This window comes from Haliaeetus leucocephalus, unplaced genomic scaffold (genome assembly GCF_000737465.1).
Source record: "Haliaeetus leucocephalus isolate CR32 unplaced genomic scaffold, Haliaeetus_leucocephalus-4.0 Scaffold151, whole genome shotgun sequence".
In the NCBI taxonomy this organism is placed as follows: domain Eukaryota; kingdom Metazoa; phylum Chordata; class Aves; order Accipitriformes; family Accipitridae; genus Haliaeetus; species Haliaeetus leucocephalus.
In genome coordinates this window covers 14,619,679-14,638,710 of record NW_010972587.1, presented here as the reverse complement: position 1 = coordinate 14,638,710, position 19,032 = coordinate 14,619,679, and the positions used below count along the sequence as shown (strand labels likewise).

The 19,032-nt window shown below is 40.0% G+C and overlaps 2 protein-coding genes across 10 annotated transcripts in view; one reads left to right on the top strand and one right to left on the bottom strand.

The window, feature by feature from the left end:
* ANKS1B (ankyrin repeat and sterile alpha motif domain containing 1B) overlaps positions 1-19,032 on the top strand; it is a 425,224-nt gene that overhangs the window by 399,745 nt on the left and 6,447 nt on the right. Inside the window, 4 exon segments of the mRNA XM_010561984.1 lie at positions 1,376-1,447; positions 6,299-6,313; positions 11,349-11,432; positions 16,005-16,142. Of these exon segments, the coding sequence (XP_010560286.1) occupies positions 1,376-1,447; positions 6,299-6,313; positions 11,349-11,432; positions 16,005-16,142 (309 nt within the window).
* The window catches only part of APAF1 (apoptotic peptidase activating factor 1), a 58,574-nt gene continuing 57,537 nt past the window's right edge, over positions 17,996-19,032 (bottom strand). For 5 of the 9 annotated variants that reach the window (XM_010561923.1, XM_010561913.1, XM_010561917.1 and 2 more), the window contains one exon: positions 17,996-18,604. The gene's annotated coding sequence lies outside the window, so the exon portion shown is untranslated. The remainder of the gene's footprint in view (positions 18,605-19,032) is intronic. The other 4 variants (XM_010561916.1, XM_010561918.1, XM_010561915.1 and 1 more) reach the window with 1 other exon arrangement.

The following is a 19,032-nucleotide window of genomic DNA, read 5'->3' as shown; positions in this document are numbered from 1 at the left end:
GAAATATCTCCATTTAGGTCAGGAGACCAGAGAGCTGAACCAGTACACTTTCTGTTCACTTCCAGCTTGCGTTTAGCTGTAAACTAAGTTATTTTTGATAGGTTCTTGTTTAAGATGAAGCTGGTTCACTGTCTGGTTGGCTCAGCTTGGGCTGTTTTCAAGGGGAGTCAGTGTGGTAGAATGAAAGGGCTCGGGCAGCGGTGGTGGGCTGCAGCATCCCCGGGGAAGAGGCTCCTGTTCTCACCAGTGGCACGACTTCTCTTCAACTCCTGTGCTGCTCTCTTAGGGCTGAAGCCTTAAGAGAAGCCGTGGCATTGCGCTGCAGTGAGAATGCAAAGAGAGACAGCTCTCTGCCTGGGGAGGAGAAGAGGAGGGGTGGCTTGCTGTCCTCTTTTCCCAGTTAAGCCAGACTTGCATGTGACACCATACAGAAATACAGAAACATCCCGTTTTCAGAGAGCTCTACGAACCTGTGCATATCCACAAATGCGCACACCTGTAGCATCTCCAGGAGAAACGGAGAGCGCGGCTCTCGCACAGCCCTGTTAGCAGTAACGAGGCTGCTCGCCGCCTGCTCTCGGGGTACGCAAGGGCTCAAACCGCACGTGCCAGAAAACGTAGCGAGGAAGAGGCTGGTAGGGAAGGGGATGTGTCAGTGGGGCACTCGCTGCCTTGTGTATCCTCGGAGATGAGCAGGCTCCTCCGAGAGCACGGCGGCTTTCAGCGAGCCGAGCCAGGACCCAGCACCAGCTCCCTGCTGCTTCTTCTCACCCAGCCCTCCTTCAGATCAGTAAAGGCTTCAAAATAATCGTTCAGGGGCAGCCTTTTCTTAGGAAGAAATAATGGTTTGAACCAGTTTTCAGTTCAGATTTATTTCCTCTGTTTGCTGACATCGGGCTCTGCTATTTGCACATAAATTAGTTACAGATTGTGTACACAGAGGTTAACATCGCTGCTGGCCTTCACGTCCACGTGATTGCACACAGAGCAATATGAGTTGGGCAGATGGCAGCTAAAAAAAGCAGATTCCCCATTTTTTAATCAAATGGCTTTTTTAAAATGGAATCTGTAGTATTTGCTTGTCGTTTGAGTGACTGAGGTGATAAGGTAGAAGACTTTCAGATACCATTTCAAAGGGCTCTGTCCGATTCAATACACTTGTTGCTGTGCATTCCTGTTTCAGAGGTTGATTAACACACTGGTTTAAGTAAGTGATTTATCAGAGAACTGCAGAGTAAAAAAAAAAACCTCTAAAGCAATATATTAAGTTGACTGCTACCACTATGGGTCTTTTAGGCATTTTCAGTGCATTTCTGCAGATGTTTGTCTGTTCTGGAATTTTAGTTAAATTAAGTCTAATGGTTTTTTATTTTAGTATTTAGGTTCTATGCTGGTAAAAGAGTTAAGAGGCACAGAGTCAACACAGGATGCATGTGCAAAGATGAGGGTAAGTTAGTAAACCTACTCCTTTCTCTAGCATGACAAAATTAAATGATATCAGCTTGTGATTACCTGTACTGTGCCCTTTTTGCTTTTGTAATGTTCTGCTACCCGTTTGTTTTCCATTTCCCTTACATTTATATTGGTGTTCAGTAGGAATTCTGTTCTGTATTCAAGTAATTCCAAAATTTAAAGGTAGATTTTTATTTTGCATGTTATATCTAAGAGAAAAACAAATTAAGCGTTTTCTCTTGAATCTTTGAGCATGTTTCAAAGTACTTTTGCCACACTTTAAATGTGCCAATATCACATTGCTTTTATAAACAGAATTTATAGCTCGTATGTGATAGTCTAGATTGAATTTACTATGTGAAAGTACGTACTAGTAAATATATTGACATGTTACCAAAGCCATTGTTTTTACGTATGGTCTAATCCTACAGTCACATAATCCTATGGATGCTTTTACTCACACAAGTATTCCAATTAATTTTGAGTTATTTACATGCATACTGATTGAGGGACGAAAAGGGATCTAATTCAGTGTCACCTGATGGTCGAAAAGCGGTTAGGTTTCCTTCAAACTGGTAAGAATATGTTTTCCTGTGGCCCTTTGGCCTGATAATGGTCTGTAGAAGATTACAATGAGGCTCAGTCTATCTCCAAGAAACATACCGCTGCTGGAAACTCAAAACAAGCCACAGGCCAGCTACAACATCTATTTCCAACTGTAGTTGTAATAAGAACGCACCTGTTCATAGAGATGGCGAACGTATCATATCTAGCATGATTAATTAATGAAGAATATAATTGTTTGGTAATCTACTAAATGTGTAAAAATACTTAGATGAATGAGTGAAATCCTTTCTTCTGTGGATCATAAGTCTTTTACGGAAGATGCGTCTGAGCACTAGACGTAGCATTCAGATCAGTTAGAAAGCTGGAAGATGTCTGAAATTCATGCAATCAGACAACTATTTCCTGTTGGTTACATATCTGCAGCACACAGACTTTTGTACAAGCTGTTTTAGCTAAGGGCTGGCAGTAATTCATGCTTACTAGATTGCCTGAAGATCTGTGGCTTTTCAGCTAATTACATGCTAATCATTCCTTACCTGGGCTTAAACTCCTCTAAAAAAAATCCAGCAACTTGACACAGAGGGATCTACAGTTACATACATGTGTTCTGGGGAATTAATTCAGGCTGCAAGCATACCATCCAGTTTTCCAACTGTCAGACTTAGCAGTTCAATTTTTTAGGCATATGCCTGTGCAGATCTTAGGGCAGAATTTGACGCCATAGTAGCATATGACAACTTCAGTAAGTTATTTGACTGAACTAGAAAGCTTAACATCAAAAAAGTCATGCTAAATAATTTATAGCCATGGTAAGGTTTTTTTTTTGAAGTAGTGCATGTGGCAAATTTAAGTCATATACCTGAAAAATTAAGTGTTTGAAAACAAATTTAATTTAAAATACAGTTTTTCTATAAAAATAATGGTGTTGCACTAGTAGTCTATAGTGCCATACAGGACACTTATATAATACAGTGATGGAGTTTATATAAATCTATTTTTTACATTCCCTTTTGAAACCATTGTGCTGTGAGAACGTTTATTTTCTGGTTTGAGAATTTTTTATTGCAAAGAGGTTTGAGTAAAACAGTTTTTAATCAGGATTTCATCTATTCCTTCGATGTAGTCCTTTTAATCATATTCCTATTCAAGTCAGAAGCAAAAAAACATTGACTTAATGGGAACAGATTATTATTTTAGCCTGAGCTTCCCAGTGAGAAAAATGTATCTTTTTCCAAAACTTTCTCCCTCTGGTTGTGTTCTGAAAGTTGGTGCCTATGACTTGGGAGTCCAGGTTGTCCTAAGCCATCCTGAAGTTCTCATGTGCTGTTCAGTATTGTATTTAAGTACTACTGGGTTGTCACTGAAAATGTGGCTTCTTTTGTAGTTACATTTTACTTTAAATGTACTGGAAGGGACATTTCACTTACAAAAAAGAAGTGAAAACCTAGATATATTATTTGCTTCTCAGGTACTGAATTCTGTCCAGTCTCTTTAAGAGTCAGTAAGATTTTTACATAGGGTTGGACTAACATGATAGAGCAACATTTTTAATTTTAGTATTTATTTTCTTTTCCATTTATATATTTCAAATCTGTCACATGCTAGAATCTGAAACACATTGGGGGGGAGCGCATCACATACAACCTTGTACCATGTTGAGGTCCTTCCCCACAGGTTTTTAATCTTTCTGGAGTCAGCCGCACAATAGTTTTTAAGGAGAATGTATGAAAATTAGGTAGCTAATTTTTCTGTCAATGTGGCTTTAGCTTCTCCATCTTTAACCTAATGCTGCTCAAAAAAAGTGTTGATATTAACTGGATGCCTTCCAGTCAGCAGAGGCACAAGGACAAAAAAAGCCTATCAGTAAAAAAAGTGTCTCAATCTTCCTTAATCGTTCATAGATCCAGAGAAACAACCAAAATGACCTGTTCACTGACTGCAGATCCCTCCCTGTTAGCTGGAGATGCCTCCTGTACTTTCAGTTATTGCAATTGATGGGTTTGGTTCTCAAGGGACGTATCACGCTGATATCCCTCACATAACTCTGCAGAGGCGCTTACAGCAGCCTCCTTCCCTTAAGAGTGAAGGGAGATCCTAAATCTTCTATAATGTAAAAAAAACCCCCCAAAACCCCAAACCAACAAAAAAACAACTGGAAATCTCCGTCTTAATAACTCTTCTTGGCTCTCCACTGTACTTCTCAGCATTGTGCAGCAGTGTGCTCCAGCAGGGCAGATGATGGATTTGTTTGGGGAAAATCATGCAGATGCAATAGATTGAGCTCAGCATGGGGGTCAAGGTTATACATGCTTTTTTTTCCCCACCCAAATTGCAGACTCTTGCAGCCATCCAAAATTACGGATATTTGGCAAGAACTGTGCCTATTAAAGGGATTATACTTTCTTTTTCCATTCACATATTTGCACTCCCAAGGATGGATTTATATTTTATAGTTTCCTATTTGTTTCCAGCTATTTTCTCTCACAAACTCCCTCTGCAGTCGACGGCTCTGTCTCCTTATCTCCGCCTCCCACCTGCTGTAAACTGACCTTTGCTACTTGGAGATTAAATCTTGCTGTCCTGGCCAGAATAGATTTATTAATTATGTTTGAGAGATGCCTTCAAGAACTTAAGAGCTTTCATCCTTCTCAGGATGGAATAGGAAATATTACAAGTTCTGTTTTCAATCAGATTACTGCCTTCTCTTCAAATCACCATAGGAACATGAAGCGAGAATAAAATGTGTTTACATCAAAATAAAGAAAAGGAATAAAGTTTAATTTGAGCTAGGAGGAGACTTGTTGTCTACGGTAGACCCCATCTGGCATTTACACATCTGGATTCCCTGACCAGATAGGAAGAGGACAGTTTTATACTTACTGGCATGAGCACAGCAGCAAGGTAGTATCTGCAAGGTTTCCTTGCAGTATTGTTAAATCACTAATGTTGCATACACCAGTTGCACAGTCTGAACCAACCAGATACTTACTGCAGCAGTAGGGAACTTCGATTTTGTTCTTGAATCCTGCCACCTTCCTGAATATTAGGTGTCTGTCTTAAATGTTTTCTTGCTGGAGAAGGGGTTCTTACATTTCACGTCAAAGTTCTGGGGAGCCAGCAACATAATTCTATTCACAAAGCAGGTGTTTAAAAATATCTTGCTGACTACTTAAGACCAAAATGTCAAAGTTGGAATTGCTACAAAATCTGCTTCTCCTGTCTCTGGAGAGGAAGATGAAGATGAAGCAGAGTTGACTCTCTGAAAACAGGCAGGGTCTGGGGTGTTCCTTCCTCATTTCTTCTTAGATAAAGAAGGAGAAGCTGGATATAGATAGCAGTCTCCTTGTTTCTGCTAATCCCTTTCTACTTTTCAGTCTTGATTTCTCCCCCCGAAGTGGAAGTGTCCTCCAAAGAGAAACTAGGCAGACAAATGATCGTGTCAGGATCAAATACTGTATATGAGAATTTAGATTATTTGGTCTCTACTTTCTTAAGGCTTGCAGCTTTGTCTCTCTTGTTTGGCTACTGCTTTGGGAGGGCCTGCAGTGGAACAGGCACATGGGTATTACTGAAAAGGAAAAAAGAAGTGGTGGGAAGTCTTAAAGATGTTATGCACATCCACATCATGCCATCCCATGGGATAGGATCTGTTTGATTCAGCATCCATGGCATCAAATCCTCCTTCAGAGGATTGTATGTCCTTGAACTCTGGCTGAGAGAAGTCCGAGGTGCGGGAGGGATGCACTGCCCTTTCAGCGTACGGATACTGCAAAAGCAAAAAACTTCTCATTCTCAAGCAGATGAGTTGCAGGTGCATTCCCAGTGCCATGTTCATATTAACAATGTAGCTTGGAGGCATCCACTAATTGTAGAGAAGTAAACAGTCTTGTACCACAGGGATTACAGATGCTATCTTATTCCAAGAGGTATTAAATTACATCAGTGATGCATTTTTAAGCCTTTTGAACTGAGAAAAGTTAGTAAATCTTTGTTACAAGGCAGATTGTAGTTTCAAAATTGGCTTCAAAACTAACAGGGCAAAAGTGAACTTTGACTTTTTATTTCAGTTTCAACTCGTGCATGATATTGTCAAAGTGATTCACTCAAAAGGAAGTTTCATGAGGAGTCATAAGTAACAGGCTTATGGGTAGGACAGAAGGTGGTACCAATACATATTTTGAAATGTGCATTTTGATGCCATTTGGAATTAATAGTTGCTACCAGTATGGGAAAATGTTCAGATTCTTAGTGAAGTGGATTCCCGTACATAATTGAATAGTAAAATTGCCAGCTAGTCTTCAGATAGCTATTAAAAAACAGTATAAGACAGAATTAGCAGATTCATTTGCAAAAGTAAAAAGCCAAGATGAAATCTTAAGATTTTATAGGCTTTTAAACTTGTACTCGAAATTTATGTATGGAATTGTTAGTGACTTGGCATAGTTGAATAATGTCTTTTTACTGTGTATTTGCAAGATCGAGTATAATTACATATGCAGGAAAACCTACAAACGAACATGGTTTCATTTTGGCTGCTGTATGAAAGCTGAGTAATCCAGTTATAAACATATATATAAGTACATGAAAGTGGTCAACGTGACAAAGTAGAAGTACCAGTGTATCCTGTTTCCTCTTGGCAGGAAATAAATAGATGAGATGAAAGCATTGTGAGTGTGGGCTGGATTACGCCATGTGCTACAGCATATCAAGTGAATGCGTGAGCATCTTACTCGGACACTGTTCTACGGGTGCTCCCGAATTTCTCATTCAGCTGCTTTGTGTGTGTGCGTGCACAGAGATACCATGTTTTGTACACCACGGGAGTATTCAAAAGTGTTGGATTAGTGCTCTCAGTTCTGCGCAGAACAAGGTATTGCAGTACAATCCTGTGTTGAAAGGATTAAAGGCCCTTTAGGTTATATATTTTATAGTTGCATGTATGGCCTTTTTAAAAATAAACAGCTAGTTTATATTGCTTTATTCCTAGAACAAAGTCTTCTGCCTCTTAAGCCATCATTAATTATCTTGATTTGTTAGGTACACTGCTGGGTGGATCTCAAACTCTTTGGAGTTTATTTTATATTCTAAATAAATGTCTAGCAGTTCTGCACAGCATTTTTTAACTCAAAATCCAAATACAGGTGGAAATGCTTTACCCACTTAAGACAATTTGTAGTACTGTACTACAGAAATCTGTTTAGAGTCTGCTTGTCAATATGGTGGGTTTTTTCAGTGAAACTAAAGAAAAGTCATGAACAAGATCAGAAGGAATCTTGTTTTCTTGCTCTCTCCCTCTGGCACCATTGCTCTTGCACCCCTTGATGACCAGTTTCAGAAGGAGGAATTGGGACCAGTCCTCTCCAAGGCTATTCAGGATTTTGGCACTGCGTAATGGCAGCAGTGGGTTCAGATGCAAACTCAGAAGGGTCTTAAATCCAGACCTTTACTGTAAGAGCAAGCACTGTAGTAACTAGGCAATTTTGCAGAAGAGGCCTTCTACCTCCTTCCACTGGACGGATCTCTGTTCTGGGTGCTGAGGGGATGAAGCAGCTTCATTGCAGCAGCTGCATCAAAATACAAGAGAGGCTGCTATTCCTGATACTCTTTATTCTGAAGAAAAAGATGCTGTATGTGAACCAATGTCACATCAGATTTAGGATGGTGATGTTTTCTTCCATCTTCCTGTGCCTGCAGTCAAGCCTGCTTTATGGTTCTTGAGTTACACGTGGCCTGCCTCCATGTAGTCACCTACCTGTCCCGTAGGAAGCATTTCCGAAGTGGGACCAAAGCTCGGTCTCTGGCATGCAGACTGCAGCACTGAGACTCCTCGCTGCAGGAGCAGTGCACCTGAGGAGACGGGGCACGCACATCTGTCCTTACGGAGACGACCAGCTGATCGGAGACAGGCGGTGGCAATGAGCCTAGAAGGTGCTTGCTGTTCATCCAGATGATTCTCCTGAAGAAGTGTATTAAAACAAAGAGCCAAAGTTGCAGTCACCAGCCATGGAGTTTGTAGAGACTATGACCAGTTCCAGGCTAGTGAGCACTTGCCCAAAGACAGGGTCCTGTCACTATGATTGCTTCTACATCAGCTAAAATCTAATCCTGCTACCATGGTATGAACATGCCTTGGAGCATTAGACCATATTTCAGCATGCACATGACATCCAATGCCAGCCTTCAGCTGTGGCTCCTCTAACTTTGGCTCAGGTCCATCTGCTTCCCATAGAGGCACCAGATGGACAAGAATATTTTGCCATCTCATCGTGTCCTCACAGAGCTGATACGGTGGCTAGAACCTGAAAAGCCCAAGGAAAGGGAATAGTAACTCTTGCATCCCACCTTCTTTGCAGATTCTGGGCAGAGATGCCCACTTGGCCTGCACAGAGGTGTGAAATGTCTGACCATGAAAGCTGTGGGGCTTCATCTCAACATCCTAGAATTTAGAGCCAAAGCCGTTACAGTGCCTGAGCGAATGATATTCATACTGTAGCTCTGAAAACTCACATTACACATCCTGGCAGCCACCTCCTCCATTAAAAAGAAAGGAACAGCAAGTGTATAGTATGAGCTCTCCATGACAACTCAGAACTGTGGAAGTCTGGAGGGTGCTTGGAGATAGTATTTACATGGTGGACTTCAGTTACTCTAGCACTGGGAGTTGAGCGGGGGGGAATAGTGCTGTGTGTTTTTCATGATAATACTGTCATAATAATGAAGGATGTTACGCCACTGCCCAACTCTTTGTTGCAATGAGGGTACAAGTGCAGAATAGTTTCCCAAAATCCTGTTTCTACACTGGACCATGGTCTACCAGAACACCTTTGCACAAATCCTGGGGTTTGTATGGTTTGCAAGCTGATAAGGGACATCTGCTGCTCCTTACCAGCTGAGAGAGTTTGGCTTAATAAATTACAAGTGTCCATCAGTCTCTGATTCATTTCCTAATTTGCCAGCTATAATTTAATAGTATCTTGATGAGCTATTTCACTCAGATACAGTCTTCTGGCAGTTCACGAACTTGATTAAATACTAAAGATCAGGTCTGCTCTAGACAAACCCAGGTGAATGTGGAACAGATAAGGAAGATAATTGAATTACAAACTACTGGTCTAGATGAAAGAGGACTCCCAGACTGTTAGTACAATGTGGCCTTGCCAACAGGAAGCTTAACCTCTATGGCAAATGGAAGATAGTGCAAATTACACCAAAAAGCTAAAATAAATGAACTTAGTAGCCATGTTTGTATAGTGTGTTGGAGGAGAAGAGGAATTTTGCCTAAGGAGGTGAGGAAGGAGATAGATAATTACAATGATCAAAATGGGAGACAAAGAGCTCCTGAGTGTGGCTGTCGGGACAGAAAGAAAGGACAAAAGTTGGATGATTGCTGGGTTGCCAGATGATTAAAGTGGTGTTGTCATATTTGTGAATATTTTGTCTGTTTATGAGCATATTCGGGGTATTTTGCTTGTTATTCTGATAGATGTAGGTACTGCAGCTTCCGTACAGTCACTGTTGTGCTTTCTGTGCATTGAAATTGAATTGAAAAGGGTCATTTGAGATCTGTTATAGACACACACAGGTATGTACTTGCTCTGCTTTTTGGCAGGGATACCGTTTCTTTCTGCACTCAGTTCAGAAACATGCAAATCAGATTAGTGTCTTACTGCAGATTTTGTTAGATTCTTCAGGATGTTTTACCATTTAAGCTTTTATTTTTTAAAAGTGCCTAGCCTTCTGGATGAAAGAAGCTTTCTTGAGGATAAATTGACACTTGATTGTCGTCTTGAGTCTCTTGTCGTTTGATACTGAGATGCAACAGTCTTCTCTATTACATGGATGGGTGGGGCTCTCCTTGAAACTTTAATTAGAGGTTTTAGCCTTCATGGCACAGACAGGAATTGCAGAATGTAGCTGGATCTGTAGCTTTGAATTTTATGCTGGCAAAAATGGAGCATCATTTGATTCTGGAAGGAACAAGATCTGATAAGGGGACTTGATTACAGGTTTTTTTTCTTTTAAGCTTTTGTTTGTTTTGCTCTCTAGTGTTAGCATCACCTGTTTTTGACATAATTTTTTCAGATATAGTCTGTTTTCAAGCTTATATCGATGCTGTTTTGTTTTTCTTGAAGAATACAAAACCACCGCTGCTACTTTTGTTCAGCTGCTCTAAAGATCTTTCTAGGCACCAATTCCAGACCTTTCAATATCTTTACACTCTCATTCCGTGTGCTGATGTTTCTTCATGTTTAGCTGTAACTGAACTTACTCTTGCCTTTCAAGAAAATGTTCGACTGGTCTCTGTGATTGTTTGCAGATACTCCCATGAGTGAGTGTTCTCTGAACGTTATCTAATTTATTTCTCTGCAGTAGCTTTGTATAGAATAGTCTAGTCTGTTATTGCCTTCCACCTTAAAAGAATTCAAATCAGCTATAAACTATTATGCCATATTTGGGTTTTTGGTTGGTTGGTTTTGGGGCTGTTTTAGTAAATTTAATCTGTAAACTAATTAACAGGTTTTTCTGCAGAGAACTTAAATCTATCCCAAATATTTGTCTAATCTGTTCAGGAGGAAATATCTTTGCTGTGTGCGTCACATTGAAGGCACACAGAAGTAGACTAGCATAAAAGAAAAAATAGCCTTATAGGAAGACATGAACTGTAAGTAGGAGAACCTGGCACGGAGGGAATGCAGAATAAGCCTCCGTGCTAATTCATGTGTAAAGCAGCTTCCAGTAGCAGCTGCACTCGAGGAAGTGCAGACAGTCAGATGTGACAAGATATGGCGTTGGACTGACAGATTGACTGGCAGGCCTAGAGGGCTACAGGGCTACCTCGTGCCACAAATACAACTGCAAGGAGGCAAGAGTGTGAAACATTTCTAAATAACAACTAATTGCAGCAAAGAAACAGTACTATGAGAAGTACCATGCTGTTGGTTTTTACAGCTGGGAAGGGCAGAAAGAGGGGAGGAGAGGCAGCGATGAATGAGGTGTATCAGATAGACGTCTTAAACACGCATGTTTTGGGAAACCCCTGATTGCATGTCTGGTCTTTTTAAGCCTGGCAAACTAACTTCATTCTATTCCAATTGTGCTAGGAAAAAGGAGAATTTTTACCATCCTCGCAACACACTGTAAGGCTCTCTTTAGTTTTGTAACTGCGAGGCAGCTTTTTCAAAAGCCGGAGCATAGTCAGCTCAAGAAAAAGTCAAATATTTGGATAAGTACCTTTTGTTTAACTTACGTATTTTGTCAGAAGAGAAGAAGGAGCACTGTTCTTGCAATGCAACACAACTCTAACAACATCTTCATTTTGATTTCAGAAGTCTACAGAACAGATGAAGAAAGTGCCAACCATTGTCCTGTCTGTCTCTTACAAGGGAGTCAAATTTATTGATGCAACAAATAAGGTATGTGCAACTGTTCATTATTAGCCTGTATTTCTTACAAATGGGAATACCTATGAGGCTGGCTCTGTAAGAGCACCAGGCCAGAGAGGGGACAGTTGCACTTTGTGTTTTCCTCTCTTTTTTCTCTTCTCTCCAAAATGGGTGTAATCTCATTGTCATTCTCCAGAAACTCAGTCTGGAGGACAAGTGAAGCAGCTTTAATGGCTCATTTAATGGCCCATGGAACATTGTGTCCAACCTTCTTCCATTAAAAGGCAAGCTTATCACAAAAGGCATTTGGCAGGAAGCCTCTGTGGAATCCTTTACCATGTTCTTCCCTATACAGTTTCTTAAATATGCAGGAAAAAAAATATATTTTTGTTCATTAATATAATTTGGGGGAAGAAAAAAGATGTCTTAATGAAGAATAAAGATGCAAGGTTTTATCAAGGGCCAGGCATTGTAAGAATAAGAAACATGAGCCATGAATGTCCTTTTCAAATGTCAGAGCCTCTCTGAGGGCTGTTTTCCTGGTACTAGCCATTTGACTCCCTGAACTGCAGCAGCTTCTTAACAGTTGTTATTCCATATTTTTTCATCTTCCTGTGTGGCAATGCCCCTGTGCTTTTTCTTACATTTTAAAATACATCCAACATCTTTTACAAAAAAAGGCAGAAATTGAGAGATCAGAGAACTCAGTGATGGATAGAGCAATGGGTTATTGCTTAGCCAAAGTAAAATGTACAAGCTCTGTAAGCAGGAGTAAAGTAATGCATGAATTTCTCTTCTTCAGGTGTCTAAAATGGCAAAAAAATGCAATCCATACTGATGGTTACGTATGAATAGAAAAGAAATTATCTTTTCTGTTACATGACTAAAATTCAGTAAGCAATATAAAAAATGTCTGATACCCCAGCTACCTGACCAGGTTAATAATGTATATAACAGCTTTGTGTTGTTGAACATTCAGACCACACGATACATCTAGCCCAGTACCTGTCAAACTTGCCGGATCGATCAGTTGTTAAAGGTGTTTAACTAGAACTGGCGTTTAGGTGAAGGAGCGAAAGCAGATTTGTGAACTTCTGCTAGAGTTTGGAAGCCATATCTAGGGTTAGAAGATGGCATCAAAGAAAACCAGAGATGAAATTAGTTAGGTAAAGTCTGGCAAATTTGCCAGAGCAGAGAGGCCAGGGATTCCTGTCAGCTCCTTTTTCTTCCATTGATTCAAAATTGAGCTTCTACAACCCTCATTTCCTTTATGTTCTCTGATGTGCAGGGCATAAATCAGGACATTGTAATGCTATTAACTCTAACTTGGATAAGGCTGTTTTCAGCTCTTAAATATCTCCTCCGTAGTGTAAAGGATGTAACTGCAATGTCCTTAGGTTTACAAAAAAAATCAGGAGAACAAAAGGAGCTTCCAGTATCTCTTTGCACAGTACATATAACTTTCCGTAGGACGGAAACTTGAAAGAAGTTTCGCAAATTGCATTCGGTGGCTCTAGACCAGTCCCACTGAAATCTTGTGCCTAGTAGTGCAATAGATGTATTTGATGGAGGTAAATAATGCCACGGTCCTGTGTTTTTTCTCGAGTGGTAGATTGCTTTCTCTCCAGTTCAAAATCTGCACTGCCTTTCCCTTCTGTAAAAACCAGGTAATAGCCTGCAACTCTCCCAGGAGCGTTGTTGTCATCCTGGTCCACAGTGTGCTGTACCCAATTCCTTCAAGACCCAAAACAGATTAGCACTAAGGTGAGATCCTATTCAGACTTGTACCGCTTCCATGCGAGCTTATAGTTGATAGCGCTGGGCACCACTTAGCAATAAATGCATACTTTTTAATGACAAAAATAGCTAGCAGTTATGTGCTTGAAAACTCAGCTCTCATGGCTGTTCATCCTTTTCCTTTATGCCACCAAGCTAAGAATTTGTATTCCGAGTCGTAGCAGGCAAAGCTTCAGGTGACAAAGGGGCCCTGACCTCATTCCACGACAGCTATTTCAGTGGCGCCTTGAAGCTTGGCATGACACCACTTTGACATGACACCATTTCTTTGCGAGTGAGGCCAGAAAGAAATTGCTGCTTAGGAAAAAAGCAGGCTTGCAGAATTTTCTCGTGGGTCGCAGCTAACCCTAACTTCTGGGTGGTTTCTGCCAGGAGGGGGATTGCCTGACAGGAGGTAGGCAAGCAAAAGGAAGGCTGCTTAGCAAAAACCTGATCTCTCCAAGGTATTTCCTTGGCAGAACCAGAGCCGAGTTTCAGCCTCCCTGCTTTGAGAAGCGCCGGAGGTTCCTCTTGCCAAACGGAGTGACAGTTTTTAGAATGACGACTGTACAGTGTCGGTCAAAGCCTGAGAAGCGTACCCAGAGCAGCGAGCTGGTTCACAGCCTTGTCATTTCCACAGAATAAGACCATGGGTCTACCCCAGGAAACAGTAAACGTGTGCACTGAAAGCATGTTTAATTTTGAAAAGCGATCACAGAGGATATCCTATAGAAGCTAGGGAAAAAGCTCAATTTCACTGCTGATTTTCATCCAGAAAATTTATTTTTGGTATAGCTTATTTTATTCAAAACAAACATGATATGGATACATATCCAAACTTCACTTGGCTTAAAGTTAAAACATTAAAATAATCTTTGACTAAAATGAGTTTTGACTAAAGAGCAAAGCCCTGTGTCAACCCGAGGTCACCTCAGAAAAGTTTCAGCCTAGCAGAGCTCTCTTCACATACCCTGCGTAACTTAGCTGACTACTTTGTGGCTCATGATTTGGCATAAATATTTTACATGATTTTAAGACCTTCCAAGCTTTAATTCTTTCTGCCTTCTAAACTGTAATGTTGCCAATACAACATCAATGACAGTGTATTACAAGTATATCTGTGGCTATCTAAATAAATCCCTGGGTTTCGTATAATTGTAATTCTCATCAAAATCTTTATTGAGGGTAAAAGTTATCAATTTGAGAAAAAAGCAAATAAAATGCTTAAAGTAACATAAAAAGCCAGTGATTGTTAAGCAGAGCTTATACATGTCATTATAAATTGGCATATATTGAACCATAAGTACTGGTTTTGTCATTTTTATGAATAATGCATTAAAGAGAAATAATCAAGTATGTTGCAACAATTTAAGATTAAGAGGATTATTTCATTTCTTCAGTAATGGTTTCCTTATCTCGTTTTTTTCCATAATTTGAAATTTGGAATGCTTTTTATTAAGATTTTTCCTAAGCCATTTCTTCAATTAGATATATTAATGTGTCTTTTTGAAAACTTGACACCTACATGCAAGGGGGGAAGGTTGCTACTTAGCAAATGAAAGAAGATATGGCAAAGCACCTTCAGTGACTTAGTTGCATATATTTCCTGTTCCTTAACAAAAAAAAAAAAAAAAAGGGGGGGAGGAGAGGAGGTGGGAAGAAAAAGAGAGGGGTGAGGGAAAACCACAGATGCTGAGAGATTGTTTTAACTTGGACAGCAGCAAACGGTGGCTCTGCGGGGACCGGGACACTACGGACGTCCACGTTCTGTGGTGCAATAGCGACGTCATGCTGCAGCAGGCTTGTTCACTTTGGGGTCTTGTGGAAAAGCCAGAGCTACAGCCAGCAGGGCCACAATTCCGAAAAGCGTATAAACTAACGGCTAAGTAAATTCGTATTCGATAAATCCTCCTTCTGTTTCAGTAAATCATTGGAAATGCGTGTGTTGCTGAAGCAAGGCCTAATCATAAGCCGCTCTGCAGTATCTTCTCTGGCTTCATGGTTCCTTTGGCCTGAACACAATAATTACATATCAGCAATTTATGTAATGAATATTCATAGTTTTCTCCAAAGCTTTAAGACAGCTTTTTTTTATTTCATCGGACAGCCATGCCCCACCTTTATCTCAATAGTATGCTATAGCTTACATTGGCTGTTGCAAGTAGTGTTGCTCGGTGCATGAATGGTTTAATTTTTCTACATCTCTCTTACAGGATGCTGTTGTCAGTAATTGGAGAAAAGTTGCCAGATCCTCCTGTAGTTATCTTTTTACTAAGCAGAAGCCTTTCAAGAGCTCAGGGTTTCAGTTATACGTCATGTTTGGTGGTTTGTTTTCTTCTCTTGAAAAAGTATAGCTGAAATTTGTCAAACTAGTGCAAAAACCTGGATATTGAGCCTGTTGGGTTTCACCAGATCCTGTCCATCAGTAGATTGAACCAGTGTCATGTAGTGATCATTATACAGAAAACCAGCAGCATCATAAGATGCTTGTGTAGTGCTTTGAAACTGTATTTACAGTTGTACGCCAGGAAAGGTGTCCCTTTGTCATAGGACACTGAATAAACTGTACAGAACTCAAGCAGACTCATAGGGGAGACGCTAGAATGTAATTGTTTCCTACCAGATTATTGGCAGTTTTAGGCATCATTGGAGAGGGTCAAAATTCCAATGACCTCTGTAATATCACACGTGGGGTGTGTTGACTCTCGTCTTAATAAGAAACTTCTGAAATACTTCAGCACAGCAAAATGCAAATCTAAACCCACCCCTTTTATGGCTCTTTTACATTTAATTCCTAAATTGATTGAAAATATTTTTTTTAAACAGAATATTATTGCTGAACATGAAATCCGTAACATTTCCTGCGCTGCACAAGACCCTGAAGACCTTTCTACATTTGCGTACATCACTAAAGACTTGAAGACTAATCACCACTACTGCCATGTATTCACTGCGTTTGATGTGGTCAGTTTACAGAATATCCTTCATTTAATAGTTCTTTGTAACAGTAATACATCTTTAATTCTGTTAAAACATTTTCAGGGTATATGGTGATTAATGGAAGGTATCATTCGTTTACCACATGAAAAGACTAATCTGCTATGGGATAGTAAAAGGACATTTCTGGAGAAGAGCAAAGATTTTCTCTGAAATTATCTCATTCCCCATCTGAAATAACTCACCTCAGTAATCTCCATATATGCTTCTTAGGTGGTGATGCACGGGCTACTAGTGTTTCAAAAAATCATGGACACATGTCAATTAATCAGTCATGCTGTTTTCAGCTAAATTTGGTGAAATGAGTAGTAGCTCTAATTTTTAGGACTGAGAGGGCTTACTGTCCAAAACTTCCAGGAGTACTTACCCTTTGAGTTAAGGTCAAGAGGAATTTGCAGTGCTATTAAAACTTTAAAATCCTTCAAGAAAAAATTATTTTAATATGGTATAATGTGTATGAATTCTTGAAACATGCTTACATGAATCTAAGTTTAAAAAAAAATAGAGCTGTCTGAATTGAGGCATTTTGTTTGGGACTGGGTAAAGAGTCACTGCGGAGCGATAGCATGTAGGAGAGTTAAAATAACAAGATGTACAGGAAGGTAGGTTAGGAGGAATTTTAGCATTTTGGTTCAGTGCTTCTGTTGAAATTCTCTGCTGACATTTTTGTGTCCACAGGGAGTAGAAAAAACTTCAAAATTGTGTTAAAAATAGACTATGGTCAACAAGATGTTACATTATATAGATTTTAGCGATGAGTGAATCAACTGAAATTAGACTGATTGAGTGAGGTTATTATTTCTCCTGATCCATTTAAATACTTCTTAATGGTTTCAAAGTACTGCAGTTCCATTTATAGGTTTAATAATCAAGCACAAACGTAGACCCAGGTAGAGCAGATGAAATTCATTTTCTCCTTGCTTGGCAAGGAAAGAATAGCGATCCAGGAATAATTGCAACATTTTGCTCACTTCCCATACCTTAGGAGGAGCATTTAATACCCCAAGCACTTTAAATGGCTATTTTAAGCAATACAGAAATTTTAATGTCTAACTGTCTTAACTTAGTTTTCTCCTGCAACATAATCGGGGGGGGAGTGGGGGTGTTACCTACTCAAATATTCTCTTTTCGTGTTGTTTTATTTCTCAGGATCTAGCATTTTTGATGCAAGTACAAGCTCCATAAAAAATAGCTAGGTATTCAGAATGCAACCATACAGTAAATGAAATTTTCTATTTAAATTCTAAGACATATATTAGCCTGATCTTCCAGTTTGCTAATAGAAGCAATGCTACCCATTTGTCAATGGATAGAAGTCCAATCGCATCAAGAAAAATAAAGTTTGAAATAGTAGAAATCCACATTAAGGTGTAAAAAAGATACATCTTAAATCGTATCTATTATGGTAATACAATACCTGCAATGGTATGAAGAAATTTCACTCTCTTAAGTCCTTCAGTTCCTCAGGAAATGTGGGCAAGAACAATTTTTTTGCAGATGGGAAAGCATTTTAGTGTAGTGACGTCAGCTACCAGCATTGATACTGATACTATTTAGGAGTGACTGTACATGTAACTTGTCTACTCAGAGTTAAAATTCTACAATCAAAATTGCAAAAACATCAGACGATTAAAGAATATTGAAGGGGACCAGGTTTGGGGAAAGAAGAGGATTTATTGCTCAATATTTGAAATCTACTTCATTCTCATTCACTTATAAACCAGCCCTAAAACTACCAGTGAAGGATTCCTCTGGAGAAACAAACCATAACAGTTCCTATACTGAATTCCGGTTCACATGTGGGAGACATCCAAAGTAATTTCCATCAGATATTCCTTCATTGCCCAATGCACCTATGAATAGAAAACAACCAGCATAAATTGGAACAATTTCCGCTCTGGCTTGTGCCAAGGATTAGACTGGTGCTCTGCATAACACAAAGACTTTTTTCTTCTTTTCTGTATTCTTTTGTCATTTGTTGCATAGACTTAAGCTGGATAAGAACTGGAAACTGCTAGTATACATACTTAGTAGAGAAGAAAAAGCATGCATTCAGGTTTCAAAGTTCTGTTCATTGCCTTCTTCCAGGGGATTAGGGGACTTTTTCTCTGTCCATATGATCATCCAGGTACAATCAGCGTGGCATCCCCATGTCTCCAGAACAGCAAACGTCTTTCCTTCGCAGTACCCCAAGACGGCGTGCCCAGGCAGCCCCCTCTCTGGGGCATATGAGGTGGAATGTGTGAAACATTTCAGTTGCTCCTGGCAGACTTCTTGAGGTGGAGCATGCTTTGGTACAAGGAGCTTTCAGGTCACGAGCAAACAATTCGCTCCTCTCTCATCTACATCGATGGCTTTTGCAACAGCATGAAGGCCCACGTTGAAGGCCTGTTTCCATCCTCCCATTGCATACAAGATCTCTTTCTGTGCTGTATTAAAAGAGAGAGATGGATTCAGAAGAGTTTGCCATCCACGATTGCTTTAAATCCCAAATGAGAAAGGATCAAGAATAAGTTGCCAGAGTGCCTGATCACGAAAGCCTCATGCATCCCAGGAGTCCACAGCCATCGCAAGCAAATGCCAACCACGTTGGTCTCATCACACCAGCTTTGGCGAGCTGAGCTTTCTTCCCCTCGAATGCACAAAGGCTGACACGGTGGAAAGTGCAGACAAATGCCCTTTCTAGATCCACCCAAAAGTAAAAGATCTGTGGTCTGGAAGGATAAAGCATATGTGTACTTAACACTGTTAATGTATAGGTATTTCAGCTCTGCATCACTCATAACTCCTGCTGCTAGTAAGTAACCTTCCCTTCTTGTCAGGCTTTTGTAGTAGAATTCCTCTACATTTGGCCTTG